The following is a 20,995-nucleotide window of genomic DNA, read 5'->3' as shown; positions in this document are numbered from 1 at the left end:
ATATTCTGATACCTGGCAAAATCTGTGTGGGTGTATGGCAGGACATGGAAATAACATTGTATGGATTGTTTACTCATCTTTAATAGATATGTCGGTTTTTTTACCTGGTATTACCAGGTAAATAGGTATTTTAGCAGAAGATGTTAATGAAACTGAAACGTATGCGACCAGGTTTCAAATCCCTGACCAGACATGAAAAAGTATTGAGGGTAACCTGCCTGAACATGTATGTTTTCCTCCAGTTTCCTTTCACAGTAAGACCCCTCACATGCTTCCATTCAGTCTAGCGAGAGTAATTAATATTAAGCTATATAAATTGTTTCTGAATTGTTGTAAAAGAAATAGTCTAGAGTTAACATTAAATTGAAATTGATAAAACTTGATTCTTATTCTAATCTCCCTGGCTTCAGACTCCGTAATTTTTCTAGCGAATGGTTCAAATTATTTTTTCTTTTATTTGTCAAATCCTATAATTATATGATTTTGTTACAGGTTCGCTCGCTTCGTTCCCTCTCAGAGATGGTTAAAGCAGTAAGAAATGTCAAAGTACATCATGTAAGTTTGGAGAGCAGAAAAAATAATAGGTTATCAACCATGCATTTGGTCTGCCAATAGGTCCAAGGTGGGGATATGTGAGACTCAACCAAACTTGGGTTTATTCAGCCTTTTGTTTATAATGTACCAAGAATTAGATTTCTGCAAATAAACCTGTATGAGTGTTGAATTATAACAAAAGCTCACGATTAAACAAACTGAATGATTTTATCTCTTGGATATAAGTTACTATTAAGTAATGTGTTTATAGGGTATTTTAAGTACATGTACTTTTAGTTGTTGGTATGTTTATTATTGTAAAAGTATGTGTAGTACGTCATGGGTACGTGTAGTACGTCATGGGTACGTGTAGTACGTCATGGGTACGTGTAGTACGTCATGGGTACGTGTAGTACATCATCGGTAGGTGTAGTACACCATCGGTATGTGTAGAACATCATCGGTATGTGTAGTACACCATCGGTACGTGTAGTACACCATCGGTACGTGTAGTACATCATCGGTATCTGTAGTACGTCATCGGTATGTGTAGTACGTCATCGGTATGTGTAGTACATCATCGGTATGTGTAGTAAATCATCGGTATGTGTAGTACATCATCGGTATGTGTAGTACACCATCGGTATGTGTAGTACACCATCGGTATGTGTAGTAAATCATCGGTATGTGTAGTAAATCATCGGTATGTGTAGTACGTCATCGGTATGTGTAGTACACCATCGGTATGTGTAGTACATCATCGGTATGTGTAGTACACCATCGGTATGTGTAGTACACCATCGGTATGTGTAGTACATCATCGGTATGTTTAGTACACCATCGGTATGTGTAGTACATCATCGGTATGTGTAGTACACCATCGGTATGTGTAGTACACCATCGGTATGTGTAGATCATCATCGGTATGTGTAGTACACCATCGGTATGTGTAGTACGCCATCGGTAAGTGTAGTACGCCATCGGTATGTGTAGTACGCCATCGGTATGTGTAGTACATCATCGGTATGTGTAGTACATCATCGGTATGTGTAGTACACCATCGGTATGTGTAGTACATCATCTGTATGTGTAGTACATCATCGGTATCTGTAGTACACCATCGGTATGTGTAGTACATCATCGGTATGTTTAGTACACCATCGGTATGTGTAGTACATCATCGGTATGTGTAGTACACCATCGGTATGTGTAGTACATCATCGGTATGTGTAGTACATCATCGGTATGTGTAGTACATCATCGGTATGTGTAGTACACCATCGGTATGTGTAGTACACCATCGGTATGTGTAGTACACCATCGGTATGTGTAGTACATCATCGGTATGTGTAGTACATCATCGGTATGTTTAGTACACCATCGGTATGTGTAGTACACCATCGGTATGTGTAGTACATCATCGGTATGTGTAGTACACCATCGGTATGTGTAGTACACCATCGGTATGTGTAGTAAATCATCAGTATGTGTAGTACACCATCGGTATGTTTAGTACACCATCGGTATGTGTAGTACATCATCGGTATCTGTAGTACACCATCGGTATGTGTAGTACATCATCGGTATGTGTAGTACATCATCGGTATGTGTAGTACACCATCGGTATGTTTAGTACACCATCGGTATGTGTAGTACATCATCGGTATCTGTAGTACACCATCGGTATGTGTAGTACACCATCGGTATGTGTAGTACACCATCGGTATGTGTAGTAAATCATCGGTATGTGTAGTAAATCATCGGTATGTGTAGTACATCATCGGTATGTGTAGTACACCATCGGTATCTGTAGTACACCATCGGTATGTGTAGTACACCATCGGTATGTGTAGTACACCATCGGTATGTGTAGTACATCATCGGTATGTTTAGTACACCATCGGTATGTGTAGTACACCATCGGTATGTGTAGTAAATCATCGGTATGTTTAGTACACCATCGGTATGTGTAGTACACCATCGGTATGTGTAGTACATCATCGGTATGTTTAGTACACCATCGGTATGTGTAGTACACCATCGGTATGTGTAGTACACCATCGGTATGTGTAGTACATCATCGGTATGTGTAGTACACCATCGGTATGTGTAGTACACCATCGGTATGTGTAGTACATCATCGGTATGTGTAGTACACCATCGGTATGTGTAGTACATCATTGGTATGTGTAGTACATCATCGGTATGTGTAGTACACCAACGGTATGTGTAGTACACCATCGGTATGTGTAGTACACCATCGGTATGTGTAGTACATCATCGGTATGTGTAGTACACCATCGGTATGTGTAGTACATCATCGGTATGTGTAGTACATCATCGGTATGTGTAGTACACCAACGGTATGTGTAGTACATCATCGGTATGTGTAGTACACCATCGGTATGTGTAGTACATCATCGTTATGTGTAGTAAATCATCGGTATGTGTAGTACATCATCGGTATGTGTAGTAAATCATCGGTATGTGTAGTAAATCATCGGTATGTGTAATATATCATCAGTTTAAGTAATTCATCAGATCCCAATAAAGGGAGTAAACTTTTTACATTCTTTTTTGACAGGGTCCAAAGCCACCGGTGTCGGTTTATATGTTATTTTGCAGCAAATATAGAAAGAAACACAAGGGAAAATCAATATCAACAAATGATTTAGGAAGAAGTTACCGTAGTCTTTCTGAAAAAAAGAGGGTAAGGACAGGGCCTTATACAGTATCAGTGTATAAGCTTATTTGTCTTAATCTGTATAACCGTGGTGAAAAATTGATTATTTCACTTTCTTGCAAGGCTGTCTTCTGAGTTTGAATTATCAGAGTTTCTATTATGGATTTTGAGGATTTTTGGCAACGGCTGGAATAATAATTTGAGGGTACAAGGATGTTCAGGTTTTATCTAATTTAGTTTGATCAAGGTTGTAGTATTAAACAAGAGTATTCCTTTTCATGCTGACACTTCTGAAATTTTGGAGTAAAAATCTCTATTAAGAATTATGTGAAAGTTGGTGTACGAATATATCAGATAGTTTTGGCAAGAAAACACTGATATGTTCAGCATGATGTGTAGCTAAAATTCATAAAAGGTTCCATCATTGTTCTGTGATCTATCAATGATATTTCATCATACACATTGTATTTACATTACAGAAAAAACTTGAGAGCCAATACGAAGAAGAGAAATTGAAATACAACCAAGAAATGGCAAAGTTCAAGTGAGTTTACGGCTGACCTAGTTATAAAAAAGGAGTACTATAACGTCTGTGTTGTAGCTCATAATAACTTCAAAAGGGATATTCCTCACAATTTCATATGATGACCCTTATAAGAAATGACCAAAAACATATATTTATGTTCTTATGACTCAATTTGCCATATTATCAGATAGTGGTTTATTCAGATTTGAAGAATCATTCTGAAATTTGATATGTAAGTTCTCCTAGGTCCCTAGTTGTGCATAATTAATTTTGAGACTGATCTAAAAACAACATGGCTGACAGGTAGCCATTTTGAATTTTAAAGTTTGTTATCCCTATTTCTCTTTATGGATCTTTCCCAGAATTCATTTGTAGGACCCCTCCATTCCTAACTGGTCATGATCAATTTTGAGACTGACCTGATAAAAAATGGCTTAGATAGCCATCTTGAATTTTGATAGTTTGATTTTTTTATCGCTGTTTCTTAGAAAGTTCTTAATGGATCTTTCTCAAATTTTGTATGAATAGTGAAAAGGTCCCCTTTGATCTCTATAGAATATTGAGACTTGTCAGAAAACGAAATGGCTGCTTTAAAAGTTAATTACCTTGGTGTGCTATTTCTCAGAAAGTTCTTTCTCAAGTTTATGTCAGTTCCCCTTGGCTTCTTTTTGTGCATCTTGAATTTTAAGACTGGTCGGAACACAAAATGACCACCATTTTGAATTTTGATAATTAAAATTTCTCAGAAAGTTCTCCATACATCTTTATCAAGTGTCATGTATAGGTTCCCCCAACTTCGCTAGCCAAGGGTGTTCAATACGATACTCTCCTATTCACTAGGATAGGAGAGTATCATATTGAACACCATTGGCTAGCGAAGTTGAGGTTCCCCTTGTTTTCAAATAATTAAAAGGAAAAAAGAAAAAAGTAAAGATCAGTCTTACATATCATCTAGACCAAATAAAGTTTTACAATGGTGTGTACATCTGGGATCTCTTGTTTAGTTTCATTTCAAAAATAATAGGCATACTTTTGTGTTTCTCCAATTAAAATACCTGTTTATTCTCCAGAGAGCAAAATCCAGATTTATATCCAGTCAAAACTCCGAAATCACCTAAACAAATTAGACCTAAGGAAGAAAAGTGTCCAAAGGTGGTCACCCCTATTTCCCTTTATGTAGAACATGTGCTGGAGAAGGAACTGGCCACCAATCCAGAGGTAAGTGCAGATAAATCTCTAATTTTTAGCTCACCTGGACCGAAGGGCCCAATAAGGGAAATAGAGGTAATGCCTTTAAATTGCTACTAGTCATAAAGTGATGAATGGATTTGATCCCAATTTGGTCAGGAACATCCTTGGGGGAAGGGGAACAGATTTTGCATAAATGGTGGCTGTGACCCCCAAGGGGCCAAAGGGTTGGGGCCCAATAAGGGAAATAGAGGTAAAGCCTTAAAATCGCTACTTGTCTTAAGTTATGAATGGATTTGAACCTAATTTAGTCAGAAACATCCTTGGCAGAAGAGGATCAGATTTTGCATAAATGGTGACTCTGACCCCTATGGGGCCGGAGGGGCGGGGCCCAATAGGGGAAATAGAGGTAATTCCTCTAAATCACTACTTGTCATAAAGTTTTTTTATGGATTTGAACTTAATTTGGTCAGAAACATCCTTCATAAATGGTGACTCTGCAGGGCCCAATAGGAGAAATAGAGGTAATTACTTTTAATGGGCCATGGGCCTCTTGTTCCCAGTAACTCTAAAGTTGGAATTTAAATATTCTCAAGGGTTGTTATTTTCTTTTAATTACTGTCATTAAACATTGTGGAAAAATAAAATAATTTAACACATGTACAAATGGATAGAAGTATTTGCTTACCTACTGAAAATATTTTCAAGGCACTGTTCCTGAAGAATAATATACCGTAAAAACTTGTGTAATTTGCGCACCAGTGTAATTTGCGCAGGTACATTTTGGGACTGAAAATGCTGAAAAAAACTTCAATCCGTATATTTTGCGCATGAAAAATTTGACCAAAAGCAATGTCCAGGAGGTCCCGAAAACGATGTATGAAAATGACACTAACACAGATTAGTACAAAGCTTCGCTTAAAATCATTCTAATAAATACTTGATGATTACAATAATATGATTATTTTGTATTTGTAATGAGGAAATAGCAAAATATTTTCTTAAAATCGGCCGTAAGAGGAAAAGCTAACTTACGTACGCTAAACACCGTCCAGACGGCATTATGAACATTTATCAGCTCAAACTTACACACACTTTTAAAGAAAAGTAAAATCAAGTGATCAGTTTTGCATATATCGCCACAAGTGTCTAATTAATCTAATTATTTAGCCCAATAAAGCTTAATGCGGTAATTAACAATAGAAATAATGTCCGCTTGGATGTGGGTGTTACGTATGTATACGCTTAATTCCCTCAGAACCGCTACGTATACTGTAGCTGTTGGTAACTGACCTCGTGGCTGGTATACTAATTATGTCATCATTGATTGTTCTAAAATATGAGTACTGGTTGTGTTGATATTATTTCAGTGCTCCCACAATTTGTATGTGTACATCGGACGTGTTCATCCTACAGTTTGCTCTGTGTTTAGTGTTAATATGCACAGTACAACCAGTTTCATTGTCAAATAATGGTAAATAAATACATATAGGACTTTATATAACCAGTTTTCAATTTATAATAAGTAACAAAATCAGCAGAAAGTGTTCTTTTTAACTACACAAACATTTCAGCAAAAATGGGGGGGTAAACGGAGACAAGACACACTCAGAGTGTTAAATAGGCTTACTGTCCTAATTAGATTACAGCCAGTAACAGATAACAGGCGATGATTTCTCAATCAAACAAAAGAATTCAGTTTATAATTGGCCTAGCTCTTTGGAGTCCGGGATTCAAGATCGGTAAGCGCATCATATCTTGACAGACTTTTAAACAATACAATTAATAGGATTGTTGTTTTATCAATCTGTTTATGATAACACTGCACATATATATTCCTTCTTTTTATAAGGAATTTGTGAAAATAAATATTAACTTTGAAGACCTGAGTATTGCGCTGTTGCACCATTCTTTAACTTACGTTTTTCAAGAACTGATTTCTATTTAATTGTGATAAATTAATCCCTAATTAACTCAAATATCAACACATGTAGTAGGTAGCTATACATCACTTCATTATCTGACATATTTAACAAGAATAAATTGCTGTGTGTATGTTTATTATCTTGCAAGTTAAGTTCCTAACGGGAATTTCAATCGTTTTCCAAGATGGCAGACATTTAGAATTGACGATCTTTTTTCTGTAAAAAAAATCTTGAAAACGTCTCTACCTGGATAATTTGTGCACCCCCAACTTTAAACTTTATTTCAGTACAAAAAAACTGAGCAAATTACGAGTTTTTACGGTACCTGGTACCTGAAAACTAGCTCTGACGGAAAACTGAGAAATATTTACTTTTTGGAATTAAACAACTAATCAGTTTTTGATGTATTTATGATAAATTGAGAATAATTTTGTGGAAAGACATGTGTTTGGAGTAAAAGTTAAAAAGTTATTTTTGAGTTTTTTGTTTTGGTGTTTTTTTGAGGATATTAATCATGAAAATAGATACTATGTGTAGAAATTTTTGTCGGGGAAAATTTATACTAAATATATGAAGGTCAGTCAATCAATAAAATTTTCCCCATGCATATTATTTCATGATGTATGTAGTATCTAAGAAAGACACATATTAAAATAAAAAAGTTATGTCAATTTGGGTAATAACCCCAATGGGTATAATTTACCTATTGAAATTGCAAATTTTACCCCCATGGAAATTACCACTTTTACATTACCCCGAAAAATAAAAGACATAACAGCTCTGAGAAAATTGTGTTTTTACTTCATTTTAAATTCTTATCAAGATTCAAGTGTAACTACATCATTCTATACATCATACTTTCCTTGTCAAGGTCAGAGAAGTGTTTTTCATACTTTAGTTATAGCTGAAAAATAACAGAGATTCTAGAAACAAATTTCATTATTCTACCAGCACATATTAAGTGTTATTCATTTTCAAGCAAATCTGAAATGTCGGACCAGTTCTTAGGACTTTTATCTGTTTTTGCAGGCAGACAAATTAGTACTACGTAACAGTGCGAAAGCAAAGTTTGCATCACTGAAGGCTAAAAAGCAGCAGAAGTGGTTGGATCAAGCAGTTCTGGCTAACAAAGATTTAACGGTATTTATTTTACATTTGTGTAATATGCACTATTCCATCACCCTGCCTCATCCAAACAATTTCTGGCAGGAATCTTATGTCGCAGTCAGCACAAAAATGTCGGATGATGAATTGGCTGACCAGAGGACTCTTATATCATAGGAGCAAAATTTCATATTGTGTCTGGTTATACAGAGTTATCTTTGGTTCTGTCTTGGCTGTTAAAAAGCTAAATAGTGACCATTTAGGTCAGGATGTGAAAAAAAAATGCAAGATTTTAGAATTCTTGTTTGGATCTCCATTTTAAACTTAAAAAGATACAAGATTTTGAAATACAAGTTTTAGACTAAAGTCATGATGATAATATGTTTTGTAGGCAAGACTGAAAGCATACCAAGACAAACATCCAGACAAAGTCCATTCCATAGCAATGCTGAGAAGTGCACAGAGCATTGCAGACAAAGCTAAAGGAAAACCAGAAAAGCCTCGGTAAGAAATAATAGTGTTCCAAGTAACTACATAGTCACGATTGATCATTACAATTTCTTAAATGATCGATGATCAGATATTGATTGATCATGATGGGAAATGAAATGGAATTGGAAGTGAAGAAAAATTGATATATCAATGCTTAATATGCTACTTTAGTGCAAGTTCATGTAAATTTACCATATTAACATTAAATTTGTCAATCTATTTACTTTTCAAATCTGCTGGAAATCTCATTAACTCCTGATAATTTCCATGGCAAAGTCAAACCATGATTGATTACAGAATGTCATGATTGATAGTCATATAGGTAAACAACTAATTATCAATTAAATTGATCAGTTTGAACAACAATAGTATTTAATTATTATTGGACATTTACCTCACTCCTGAGATTAAATTTTATTTGGCTTGGTTCATTTGGTCAATGTAAAGTAATTATGCTGTTGGGTATTATTTTTCATTTCAGAAATTTTTGCCCCTTTTGTAACTTCATTATGAAACGTTAGTGGTGATTTACTGTAAAAACTTATGTAATTTGCGCACCAGTGTGATTTGCGCAGGTACTTTTTGGGGCTGAAAATGCTGAAAAAAAATTCTATCCATATATTTTTCGCATGAAAAATTTTGACGAAAAATGATGTCCAGGAGGTCCTGAAAATGATATATGAAAATGACACTAACACAGATTAGTACAAAACTTTGCTTAAAATCATTCTATTAAATACTTGATGATTATAATATGATTATTTTGTATTTGTGTAATGAGAAAATAGCTAAATTGCATTTATTTTCTTAAAATCGGCCGTAAGAGGAAAAGCTAACTTACGTCAGCTAACCACCGTCCACACGGCATTATGAACATTTATCAGCTCAAACTTACACACACTATTAAAGAAAAGTAAAATCAAGTGATCAGTTTTGCATATATCACCACAAGTGTCTAATTAATCAAATTATTTAGTCCAATAAAGCTTAATGCGGTAATTAACAACAGAAATAATGTCCACTTGGATGTGGGTGTTACGTATGTATACGCTTAATTCCCTCAGAACCGCTTCTGTAGCTGTTGGTAACTGACCTCGTGGCTGGTATACTAATTATGTCATCATTGATTGTTCTAAAATATGGGTACTGGTCATGTTGATCTGCTTGTGATCATCCTACAGTTTGCTCAGTGTTTACTGTTTAGTGTAAATATGCAAGGGACAGCCAGTTTTATTGTCAAATAATGGTAAATAAATACATATAGGGCTTTATATAAGCAGTTTTCAATTGATAATAAGTAATAAAATCAGCAAAAAGAGTTATTTTAACTACACAATCATATCGGCAAAAATGTCACGGCAAGCTAAGCTATTTATAGCCTGTGTATATGTACACATCCTCTCCCCTCAGGTAAGCATCATTAGACTGTTCCAGTCACAGTTTTGAGATTGGGCATATTCCATTTCTAGGGTGAGAGGCGTATGTAGCAACACATGTACTTGGTCTGTGTGTACGACCCATGTTTTAACACTAACAAGCTGATGGGGGGTAAACGGAGATAAGACACACTCAGAGTGTTAAATAGACTTACTACACTAATTAGATTACAGCCAGTAACAGATAAGAGGCAATGATTTCTCAATCAAACAAAAGAATTCAGTTTATAATTGGCCTAGCTAGCTCGGTCCGGGATTCAAAGATCGGTAAGCCCATCATATCATGACAGACTTTTCAACACTACAATTAATTGGTTTGTTGTTTTATCAATCTGTTTATGATAACACTGCATGTACATATTATATTCCTCCTTTTTATAAGGAATTTGTGAACATAAATATCAACTTTGAAGACCTGAGTATTTAGGCGCTGTTGCACCATTCTTTAACTCATGTTTTTCAAGAACTGATTTATATTTAATTGTGATGAATCCCTAATTAACTCAAATATCAACTCATATAGTGGGTAGCTATACATCAATTCATTATCTGACATATTTAAAACAAGAATAAATTGCTGTGTGTATGTGTATTATCTTCAAGTTCCTAATGGGAATTTCCATCATTTTCCAAGATGGCGGACATTTAGAATTGACGATTTTTTTTTTTTCTGTAAAAAAAGAATGTGAAAACGTCTCTACCTGTATAACTTGCGCACCCCCAATTTTAAACTTTATTTCAGTACAAAAAAACTGCGCAAATTACACAAGTTTTTAAGGTAATAATTTTTTGGTAACAAATCAATTTTTATGTGTTTTCTCTCTGAACAGAACTTCTTTCAAAATATTTTCGCAACAAAATATTAAGAAGTCCAACTTGACTCACCTGACATCACGTCAGCAACAGAAAGAAAGCATGGTACAGTGGAAAACCATGCCGCTGTCAGAAAAGATGGAATATGAAAGACAAGCACTTAAGGTATATATTTTCATAATATTCACACCATAGCCTCACGCTGTCAATGTGTCTTTCTTCGAAGTTCTTCAAATTTAGGCGAAAAAGATGGCTATAAGTAATTCAAGTGTAATTGGGCATAATAAGCATTTTTAGCCCACCATGGTGTGTTATTCAAATCGCTCATCATTCATAGTTCGTCTATCTGTAAACAATCCTTGCTATTGCTAGTTCATAATAAGTACTGGAAAGATATTTATTAAAACTGTGTAGGCTGCCTTTGGTCCCTAGTCGTGCCCGTTCAATTTGGAGTCTGATCGGGAATCAAAGGCTGACATCTTGGATTTTTAAAGTTAAAGTTTGTTATCAGTATCTCTTGAGAAAATATTCGAAGGATATTTCTCAAACTTCATATGTAGGCTCCACTTGGTCTCTAGTTTTGCTCATTTTAATTCGAGTCTGATCCAGAAAACGAAATGGCTGACAGTTAAGTTTTGAATTGCTATTTATTTAATTCACAGAAAGCTCTTCTTAGATCTCTTTTAGATTTCATCCAAAGTGTAGAGAAAAGATCAGTCTTACATAAAACCAATAAGAATCATTCAATGGTGGACACCAAGATCCCTCTTGGATCTCATTGAAATTATGAAAAGGAGGTGGTGCATGGTGGCCCACAGCCGAATCTTATTTTATGCATGATATTATGATAGACTTTTGCCAAATACATGTCATTTAAACACTAAAACGAAAATTGGCAAATGTTGTATATGCAGCGCCACCTAACATGATTTCTGTAAAAAATGTGTACCTTCCCTTTTAAATTCAATATATTTCTCGTACAAAAGTACTTGATAAATTTCATATTGCATTGATAGTCTCATGTGATGTTATATTTTATAAAAACGTGTGTTTAGTATGAATTTGTATAATAGAAAGTGTAATTACAGCTTTTTAGCCCACCATCATCAGATGGTGGGCTATTCAAATCGCCCTGCGTCCGTGGTCCGTCGTCCGTCCGTCCGTCCCTCCGTCCGTCCGTCCCTCCGTCCGTCCGTCCGTCCGTCCGTAAACAATTCTTGTTATCGCTATTTCTCAGAAAGTGCTGAAGGGATCTTTCTCAAATTTCATATGTAGGTTCCCCTTGGTGCCTAGTTATGCATATCGCATTTTGAGACCTATCGGAAAACAACATGGCCGACAGGCAGCCATCTTGGATTTTGACAATTGAAGTTTGTTATCGCTATTTCTCAGAAAGTACTGAAAGGATCTTTCTCAAATTTCATATGTAGGTTCCCCTTGGTGCCTAGTTATGCATATTGCATTTTGAGACCAATCGGAAAACAACATGGCCGACAGGCAGCCATCTTGGATTTTGACAATTGAAGTTTGTTATCGCTATTTCTCAGAAAGTACTGAAGGGATCTTTCTCAAATTTTATATGTAGGTTCCCCTTGGTGCTTAGTTATGCATATTGCATTTTAAGACCAATCGGAAAACAACATGGCCGACAGGCAGCCATCTTGGATTTTGACAATTGAAGTTTGTTATCGCTATTTCTCAGAATGCACTGACGAGATCTTTCTCAAATTTCATATGTAGGTTCCCCTTGGCGCCTAGTTATGCATAAAGCATTTTGAGACCTATCGGAAAACAACATGGCCGACAGGCAGCCATCTTGGATTTTGACAATTGAAGTTTGTTATCGCTATTTCTCAGAAAGTGCAGAAGGGATCTTTCTCAAATTTCATATGTAGGTTCCCCTTGGTGCCTTGTTATGCATATTGCATTTTGAGACCAATCGGAAAACAACATGGCCGACAGGCAGCCATCTTGGATTTTGACAATTGAAGTTTGTTATCGCTATTTCTCAGAAAGTGCTGAAGGGATCTTTCTTAAATTACATATGTAGGTTCCCCTTGGTGCCTAGTTATGCATATTGCATTTTGATACCAATCGGAAAACAACATGGCCGACAGGCAGCCATCTTGGATTTTGACAACTGAAGTTTGTTATCGCTATTTCTCAAAAAGTAATGAAGGGATCTTTCTCAAATTTCATATGTAGGTTTCCCACGGTGCCTAGTTATGCATATTGCATTTTGAGACCAGTCAGAAAACAACCTGGCCGACAGGCAGCCATCTTGTATTTTGACAATTGAAGTTTGTTATCGCTATTTTACAGAAGGTACTGAAGGGATCTTTCTCAAATTTCATATGTAGGTTCCCCTTGGTCCCTGGTGTTGCATTTTGGGACCAATCCGAAAACAACATGGCCGACAGGCAGCCATTATTGCTAAATCTTAAATTTTATATATAGGTTCCCCTTGTTTGAAAAGTACTAGAGGGCTGTTTCTGAATTTACACAGATTAGTAAGACTTAGAGGAAGGGAAAAGTAGAGAAAAGTTCCATCTGACATGGAACCCATAAAGATCATTCAATGGTGGGCGCCAAGATCCCTCTGGGATCTCTTGTTTAACAAAATTATCAGTAAAAAATTTACCTTCTTGAAATTTTCTTTTATTTGTTAAGTAGATAAAATATAATAATCGTTGGAGTACTATCAAATTTTGCTTTTAAAAAACATGTTTGCATATTAATCTTAATACACAACCAAAAAAAATCATCAAACATTACTGGATAACAAAAGATTTTTGCATACAAAGAAAGGTCATGAAGTAAATTGTATTAAAAAACCAAGGGTTAAAAAGGAGCACCCTGTCTGACACAAGCAGTAAAGTCTGATTGCATTGTTATTAGCTCACCTGGACCGAAGGTCCGGTGAGCTTATGTCATGGCGCAGCGTCCGTCGTCCGTCCGTCCGTCCGTCCGTCGTCCGTCCGTCGTCCGTCAACATTTGCTTCAAATCGCTACTAGTCAAAAAGTTCTTATTGGATTTTGACCAAATTTGGCCAGAAACATCCTTGGCAGAAGGGGAACAGATTTTGCATAAATGGTGACTCTGACCCCCGACGGGCCAAAGGGGCGGGGCCCAATAGGGGAAATAGAGGTAATTCCTTTAAATCGCTACTAGTCATAAAGTTATGAATGGATTTGAACCCAATTTGGTATGAAACATCCTTGGGGAAAGGGGAACAGATTTTGCATAAATGGTGACTCTGACCCCCGAGGGGCCAAAAGGGCGGGGCCCAATAGGGGAAATAGAGGTAATTCCTTTAAATCGCTACTAGTCATAAAGTTATGAATGGATTTGAACCCAATTTGGTCTGAAACATCCTTGGGGGAAGGGGAACAGATTTTGCATAAATGGTGACTCTGACCCCCGAGGGGCCAAAGGAGCGGGGCCCAATAGGGGAAATAGAGGTAATTCCTTTAAATCACTACTAGTCATAAAGTTATGAATGGATTTGAACCCAATTTGGTCAGAAACATTCTTGGGGGAAGTGGAACAGATTTTGCATAAATGGTGACTCTGACCCCCGAGGGGCCAAAGGGGCGGGGCCCAATATGGGAAATGGAGGTAATTCATTTAAATCGCTACTAGTTATTAAGTTATGAATGGATTTGAACCCAATTTGGTCTGAAACATCCTTGGGGGAAGGGGAACAGATTTTGCATAAATGGTGACTCTGACCCCCGAGGGGCCAAAGGGGCTGGGCCCAATAGGGGAAATAGAGGTAATTCCTTTAAATCGCTACTAGTTATTAAGTTATGAATGGATTTGAACCCAATTTGGTCTGAAACATCCTTGGGGGAAGGGGAACAGATTTTGCATAAATGGTGACTCTGACCCCCGAGGGGCCAAAGGGGCTGGGCCCAATAGGGGAAATAGAGGTAATTCCTTTAAATCGCTACTAGTCATAAAGTTATGAATGGATTTGAACCCAATTTGGTATGAAACATCCTTGGGGAAAGGGGAACAGATTTTGCAAAAATGGTGACTCTGACCCCCGAGGGGCCAAAAGGGCGGGGCCCAATAGGGGAAATAGAGGTAATTCCTTTAAATCGCTACTAGTCATAAAGTTATGAATGGATTTGAACCCAATTTGGTCTGAAACATCCTTGGGGGAAGGGGAACAGATTTTGCATAAATGGTGACTCTGACCCCCGAGGGGCCAAAGGAGCGGGGCCCAATAGGGGAAATAGAGGTAATTCCTTTAAATCACTACTAGTCATAAAGTTATGAATGGATTTGAACCCAATTTGGTCAGAAACATTCTTGGGGGAAGTGGAACAGATTTTGCATAAATGGTGACTCTGACCCCCGAGGGGCCAAAGGGGCGGGGCCCAATATGGGAAATGGAGGTAATTCATTTAAATCGCTACTAGTTATTAAGTTATGAATGGATTTGAACCCAATTTGGTCTGAAACATCCTTGGGGGAAGGGGAACAGATTTTGCATAAATGGTGACTCTGACCCCCGAGGGGCCAAAGGGGCTGGGCCCAATAGGGGAAATAGAGGTAATTCTTTAAATCACTACTAGTCATTAAGTTATGAATGGATTTGAACCCAATTTGGTCTGAAACATCCTTGGGGGAAGGGGAACAGATTTTGCATAAATGGTGACTCTGACCCCCGAGGGGCCAAAGGGGCGGGGCCCAATATGGGAAATAGAGGTAATTCTTTAAATCACTACTAGTCATTAAGTTATGAATGGATTTGAACCCAATTTGGTCTGAAACATCCTTGGGGGAAGGGGAACAGATTTTGCATAAATGGTGACTCTGACCCCCGAGGGGCCAAAGGGGCGGGGCCCAATAGGGGAAATAGAGGTAATTCCTTTGAATCGCTACTAGTCATAAAGTTATGAATGGATTTAAACCAAATTTAGTCAGAAACATCCTTGGGGGAAGGGGAACAGATTTTGCATAAATGGTGACTGACCCCCGAGGGGCCAAAGGAGCGGGGCCCAATAGGGGAAATAGAGGTAATTCCTTTAAATCGCTACTAGTCATAAAGTTATGAATGGATTTGAACCCAATTTGGTCAGAAACATCCTTGGGGGAAGTGGAACAGATTTTGCATAAATGGTGGCTCTGACCCCCGAGGGGCCAAAGGGGCGGGGCCCAATAAGGGAAATGGAGGTAATTCATTTAAATCGCTACTAGTTATTAAGTTATGAATGGATTTGAACCCAATTTGGTCTGAAACATCCTTGGGAGAAGGGGAACCGATTTTGCATAAATGGTGACTCTGACCCCCGAGGGGCCAAAGGGGCGGGGCCCAATAGGGGAAATAGAGGTAATTCCTTTGAATCGCTACTAGTCATAAAGTTATGAATGGATTTAAACCAAATTTAGTCAGAAACATCCTTGGGGGAAGGGGAACAGATTTTGCATAAATGGTGACTCTGACCCCCGAGGGGCCAAAGGAGCGGGGCCCAATAGGGGAAATAGAGGTAATTCCTTTAAATCGCTACTAGTCATAAAGTTATGAATGGATTTGAACCCAATTTGGTCAGAAACATCCTTGGGGGAAGTGGAACAGATTTTGCATAAATGGTGGCTCTGACCCCCGAGGGGCCAAAGGGGCGGGGCCCAATATGGGAAATGGAGGTAATTCATTTAAATCGCTACTAGTTATTAAGTTATGAATGGATTTGAACCCAATTTGGTCTGAAACATCCTTGGGAGAAGGGGAACTGATTTTGCATAAATGGTGACTCTGACCCCCGAGGGGCCAAAGGGGCGGGGCCCAATAGGGGAAATAGAGGTAATTCCTTTAAATCGCTACTAGTCATAAAGTTATGAATGGATTTGAACCCAATTTGGTCTGAAACATCCTTGGGAGAAGGGGAACAGATTTTGCATAAATGGTGACTCTGACCCCCGAGGGGCCAAAGGAGCGGGGCCCAATAGGGGAAATAGAGGTAATTCCTTTAAATCACTACTAGTCATTAAGTTATGAATGGATTTGAACCCAATTTGGTCTGAAACATCCTTTGGGGAAGGGGAACAGATTTTGCATAAATAGTGACTCTGACCCACGAGGGGCCAAAGGGGCGGGGCCCAATAGGGGAAATAGAGGTAATTCCTTTGAATCGCTACTAGTCATAAAGTTATGAATGGATTTGAACCAAATTTATTCAGAAACATCCTTGGGGGAAGGGGAACAGATTTTGCATAAATGGTGACTCTGACCCCCGAGGGGCCAAAGGAGCGGGGCCCAATATGGGAAATAGAGGTAATTCCTTTAAATCGCTACTAGTCATTAAGTTATGAATGGATTTGAACCCAATTTGGTCTGAAACATCCTTGGGGGAAGTGGAACAGAATTTGCATAAATGGTGACTCTGACCCTCGAGGGGCCAAAGGGGTGGGGCCCAATAGGGGAAATAGAGGTAATTCCTTTAAATCGCTACTAGTCATAAAGTTATTAATGGATTTGAACCCAATTTGGTCAGAAACATCCTTGGGGGAAGGGGAACAGATTTTGCATTAATGGTGGCTCTGACCCCCGAGGCGCCAAAGGGGCGGGGCCCAATATGGGAAATAGAGGTAATTCCTTTGAATCGCTACTTGTCATAAAGTTATGAATGGATTTGAACCCAATTTGGTCTGAAACATCCTTTGGGGGAGGGGAACAGATTTTGCATAAATGGTGACTCTGACCCACGAGGGGCCAAAGGGGCGGGGCCCAATAGGGGAAATAGAGGTAATTCCTTTAAATCGCTACTAGTCATAAAGTTATGAATGGATTTATCCCAATTTTTTTTTTTTTTTATTTCAGGTTTTTGTTGTCACATTTCATATGTTTATTACAAATAATACATAATATATTATTATACTTAAATTTGGTATAATAACAAATAAGGAGTAAAAGGCCACGGTATGTACTGGTATATCGTCTTTTAGGGGGATTTAGGCAAATGAGTATTTGTACATTAAATGTATAAAATTAAATTAAATATAAACATGTACATATATATATCATGTATCCATGAATAGTCGTTCAAAAGTATTCCATCTCGGAGTTATCATAACTTTTGTTTTATTTGGATACACAGAGAGTCCAATTTCTTCAATTTTCTTATAATAGATCATGTACGTTTTCCATTCCATGATTGTTGGAATTTTACCCCTTGTTCTACACAAGTAGATATAATATCTTAATAATAAACTTAAAAAATTTAATTCACACTCATGATCAGATTCAAAAATACCAAACAACATGTTGACAGGATCTTTTGCAATCACTACACCCAATTTTGCTTTTAAGAGATCCAAAAAGGATGACCAAAGGGATTGTACATGACAACATTCCCATAATAAATGAATCAATGTTTCTCTCCCATCCCCACAAAAAGAACATCTTTCTGTTTCAATCAACTTACATTGCATTAATTTTGTATTAGTATATACTATTCTGTGAAGAATTTTAAATTGAAAGTTATGAAGTTTTATGTCATCAGTTATGTATCTTGGAATTAAAAAAAACTTACTCCAAGATTCCTTGGGAATGTTGACATGTAAAATTTCCTGCCATGTTTCCTGACTTCTCTTTGGTACCTCTGTTACTGTTTTTACTAAACATTTGTAAAAATATTTTGTTACCTTTTCATGTTTCTTCAAGTACTCTATAAATATGCATTGCTTGGCTTCAATCCGCTCATTTCTTCGGAAAAGTATAAGTTTCCATGACTTTGGAATTGCATTCAAAACACCATAATATTCAATAAAATTAATTTGCAAATTAAATTTCTCACAAAAGTATTGATGTGTTAAGAAACTGTTGTTTTCAACAAGATCACCGATAAAGAAAATATCCTTTTCACACCAATGTTTATGAATAAAGATCTTGTTGTCAATTTTTGACACAAACGTAAGTTTGAGTCTATGTCAGCGCTTTTGAGGTGTAGCTGACAAAATCTACGATGCCCTCTGGCGGATACTGCCTTGGCCAATCTAACCGTTGCTTTACAGTAACTCCGTAATGCTATGCAGTAAATATTTGTAAATATCGTAAATATTCACGATAAAAAATGACATATAGTAAATTTCAGCTATAAAAAAATTACCTTTTGTTTTGTTGACACAAACGTAGACACAAACGTAAGTTTGAGTCTATGTCAGCGCTTTTGAGGGCTCTGGCGGATACTGCTGTTGGCCAATCTAAACGTTGCTTTACAGTAACTCCGTAATGTTATGCAGTCAATATTTGTTTAACTTCACGATAAAAAATGACATACAGTGAAGTTCAGCTATTAAAAAAAATCACCTTTTGTTTTGTTGTATTTTAAAAGCTGACAGGACAATGTGTTTTTTTGGCATTTTCGTTCGCTCTGACACAACTTCCACTGCCACTTCACAATCATATTCTATCGCAAAAAAAAATAGTCCCGTGACTTACGGAGTCAAATGCAACACTGCAGTTTCGTTAGATATATGACAAAACAACAGAACCTCACAAATAGATAGTTTTCAAAGTATTTAATTTAAGTATGTTCTGTCGATGATACGTAAGAATATTTTTCCGCGTTGAACGCATTCGATTTCACGCGGAATGATACAATCGACTTTTCGCTGGCGCCATATTGCTGCTTACCTGTGACCCGGAAGAAAAATCTACTAACATCACGCTGAATTTTCATCATCGACATCTATGTGTTTTTTTTCTTTGGTGGCATGTTACTGAATGGGTTATAATATTGATAAAGTTTCGTCGGAATATCGTTGTTATTTTGTACATTGAAAAATCACTCATCCAGCATCCGATTTTGTCCGCCATCTTTCAGTAATGTAAACAATAATAAAAGAAAGAGTAGGTGATCAAACCCAACTTAGAATGTCATTTTCTCACTGAAATATTAACTTGCATGTGATTGATGTAGTCTGCAGATGGTTAGATTATATAGATGTTTTTTTACGAAAGAAAAAAAGTTGTCTATTCATCATGACAATATCACAACAACGGCAGTCGAGTACCATACGCATGTTTGCAAATAAAAAGTTCAATAAATTCTCACTGAATAGGGTTTCGAAATGTCAAATGGACTTGTGAATATTAATATTGACTTCGGATCTATTGATTATATCCTACGTAATGCACATGAAGTTTTTCGTTTACAGAACGCGTACCGCATTAACGTGGCTGTCTGCATGCAGATGTAGACGTCACTGAAAATTTCATCTCTAATTATAGAGACTGATTCTTTTTTTCTAATATTCGTGATGGTTTAAAAAAATAGAAAATGATCTATCATTATCATTTGAAATATTACATAACAGTCGAAGCATATTATAAAAAAGAAAGGGGTCTACAATGTACATCTACATAGACCTTTATTATGTTTGGTGGAGTTTTGAACGCTTCAGGGACGGTTAAAGGGCAGTAACTCTTTAGAAAACACCATTTTTCATGGAAATGTACTGATTGCTAAATTTAACCAGAGATATTTAAAGGCAGTGGAAATGTTATATTCCTACATCTGCGGTTTTTTCTGTCTTAAATCATTTCAGCTTCTGAATTAAATTAACCTTTAAACTAATGCACAGTAAAGTATTGATAAATCAATGCAAATAATTTATTATCACTTAGATTTATTATTATTATTTAATCTTTTTTTCTTTACAACACTAGTACATATTATTTGAGAAGAACAGCAAAAATTACTAAGTTCATTATTCTTCTAAACAACAAAAATTTGTAAAACTTTTTTGTGTTGTGCATATATCCTATTGTGAAATAACTTGGCATGACTAAAGATAATAGTATTGTCTTGATGACTGTTACATACTATATCATAGGTTGAGTTAAATAATTATTTTCTTCTTGTCAATTATGGTAAATGGTGAAAACACATTTTTTTCATTTAAATTGTTAAGTCGGTTTAATGTTCAAATTCAGATTAATTTAATTAAAGCAACTATTAATAATGTATATATCTGTTAACTTTTCTGACAAAGTCTTCAAGTAACCTGATTATATTTGACAGAGAATCAAAATAAGTAATTTTGTTGTTAAGAATAGTGGGCTTAGCCATTTACAACTGTTTAGATTCTACTTAATAAGGTTTGATTTTTAACATTTTGGCAAATTTATCTTATCAATATCCAATTTAGTTTTAAAGATAAGCAGTACTTCCATTTTTATGAAAATAAAAATTACTTCAGTGTTCTAATAATTTAAACACATGAACAATTGAAAGAAATACATTTGTATGAAAAGCATTCATAATGGACTTTGAAGAATGC

General features: G+C 36.6%; 1 protein-coding gene across 1 annotated transcript in view; it reads left to right on the top strand.

Annotated features, from left to right (window-relative positions):
* Positions 1 to 20,995, top strand: part of LOC117316572 (nucleolar and coiled-body phosphoprotein 1-like) — a 53,575-nt gene that overhangs the window by 11,775 nt on the left and 20,805 nt on the right. Inside the window, exons 5-11 of the mRNA XM_033871228.1 lie at positions 493 to 555; positions 3,119 to 3,244; positions 3,697 to 3,761; positions 4,814 to 4,961; positions 7,886 to 7,996; positions 8,352 to 8,464; positions 10,719 to 10,866. Of these exons, the coding sequence (XP_033727119.1) occupies positions 493 to 555; positions 3,119 to 3,244; positions 3,697 to 3,761; positions 4,814 to 4,961; positions 7,886 to 7,996; positions 8,352 to 8,464; positions 10,719 to 10,866 (774 nt within the window). The remainder of the gene's footprint in view (positions 1 to 492; positions 556 to 3,118; positions 3,245 to 3,696; positions 3,762 to 4,813; positions 4,962 to 7,885; positions 7,997 to 8,351; positions 8,465 to 10,718; positions 10,867 to 20,995) is intronic.

This window comes from Pecten maximus, chromosome 18 (genome assembly GCF_902652985.1).
Source record: "Pecten maximus chromosome 18, xPecMax1.1, whole genome shotgun sequence".
Classification (NCBI taxonomy): domain Eukaryota; kingdom Metazoa; phylum Mollusca; class Bivalvia; order Pectinida; family Pectinidae; genus Pecten; species Pecten maximus.
This window is presented reverse-complemented; position numbering and strand designations above follow the sequence as displayed.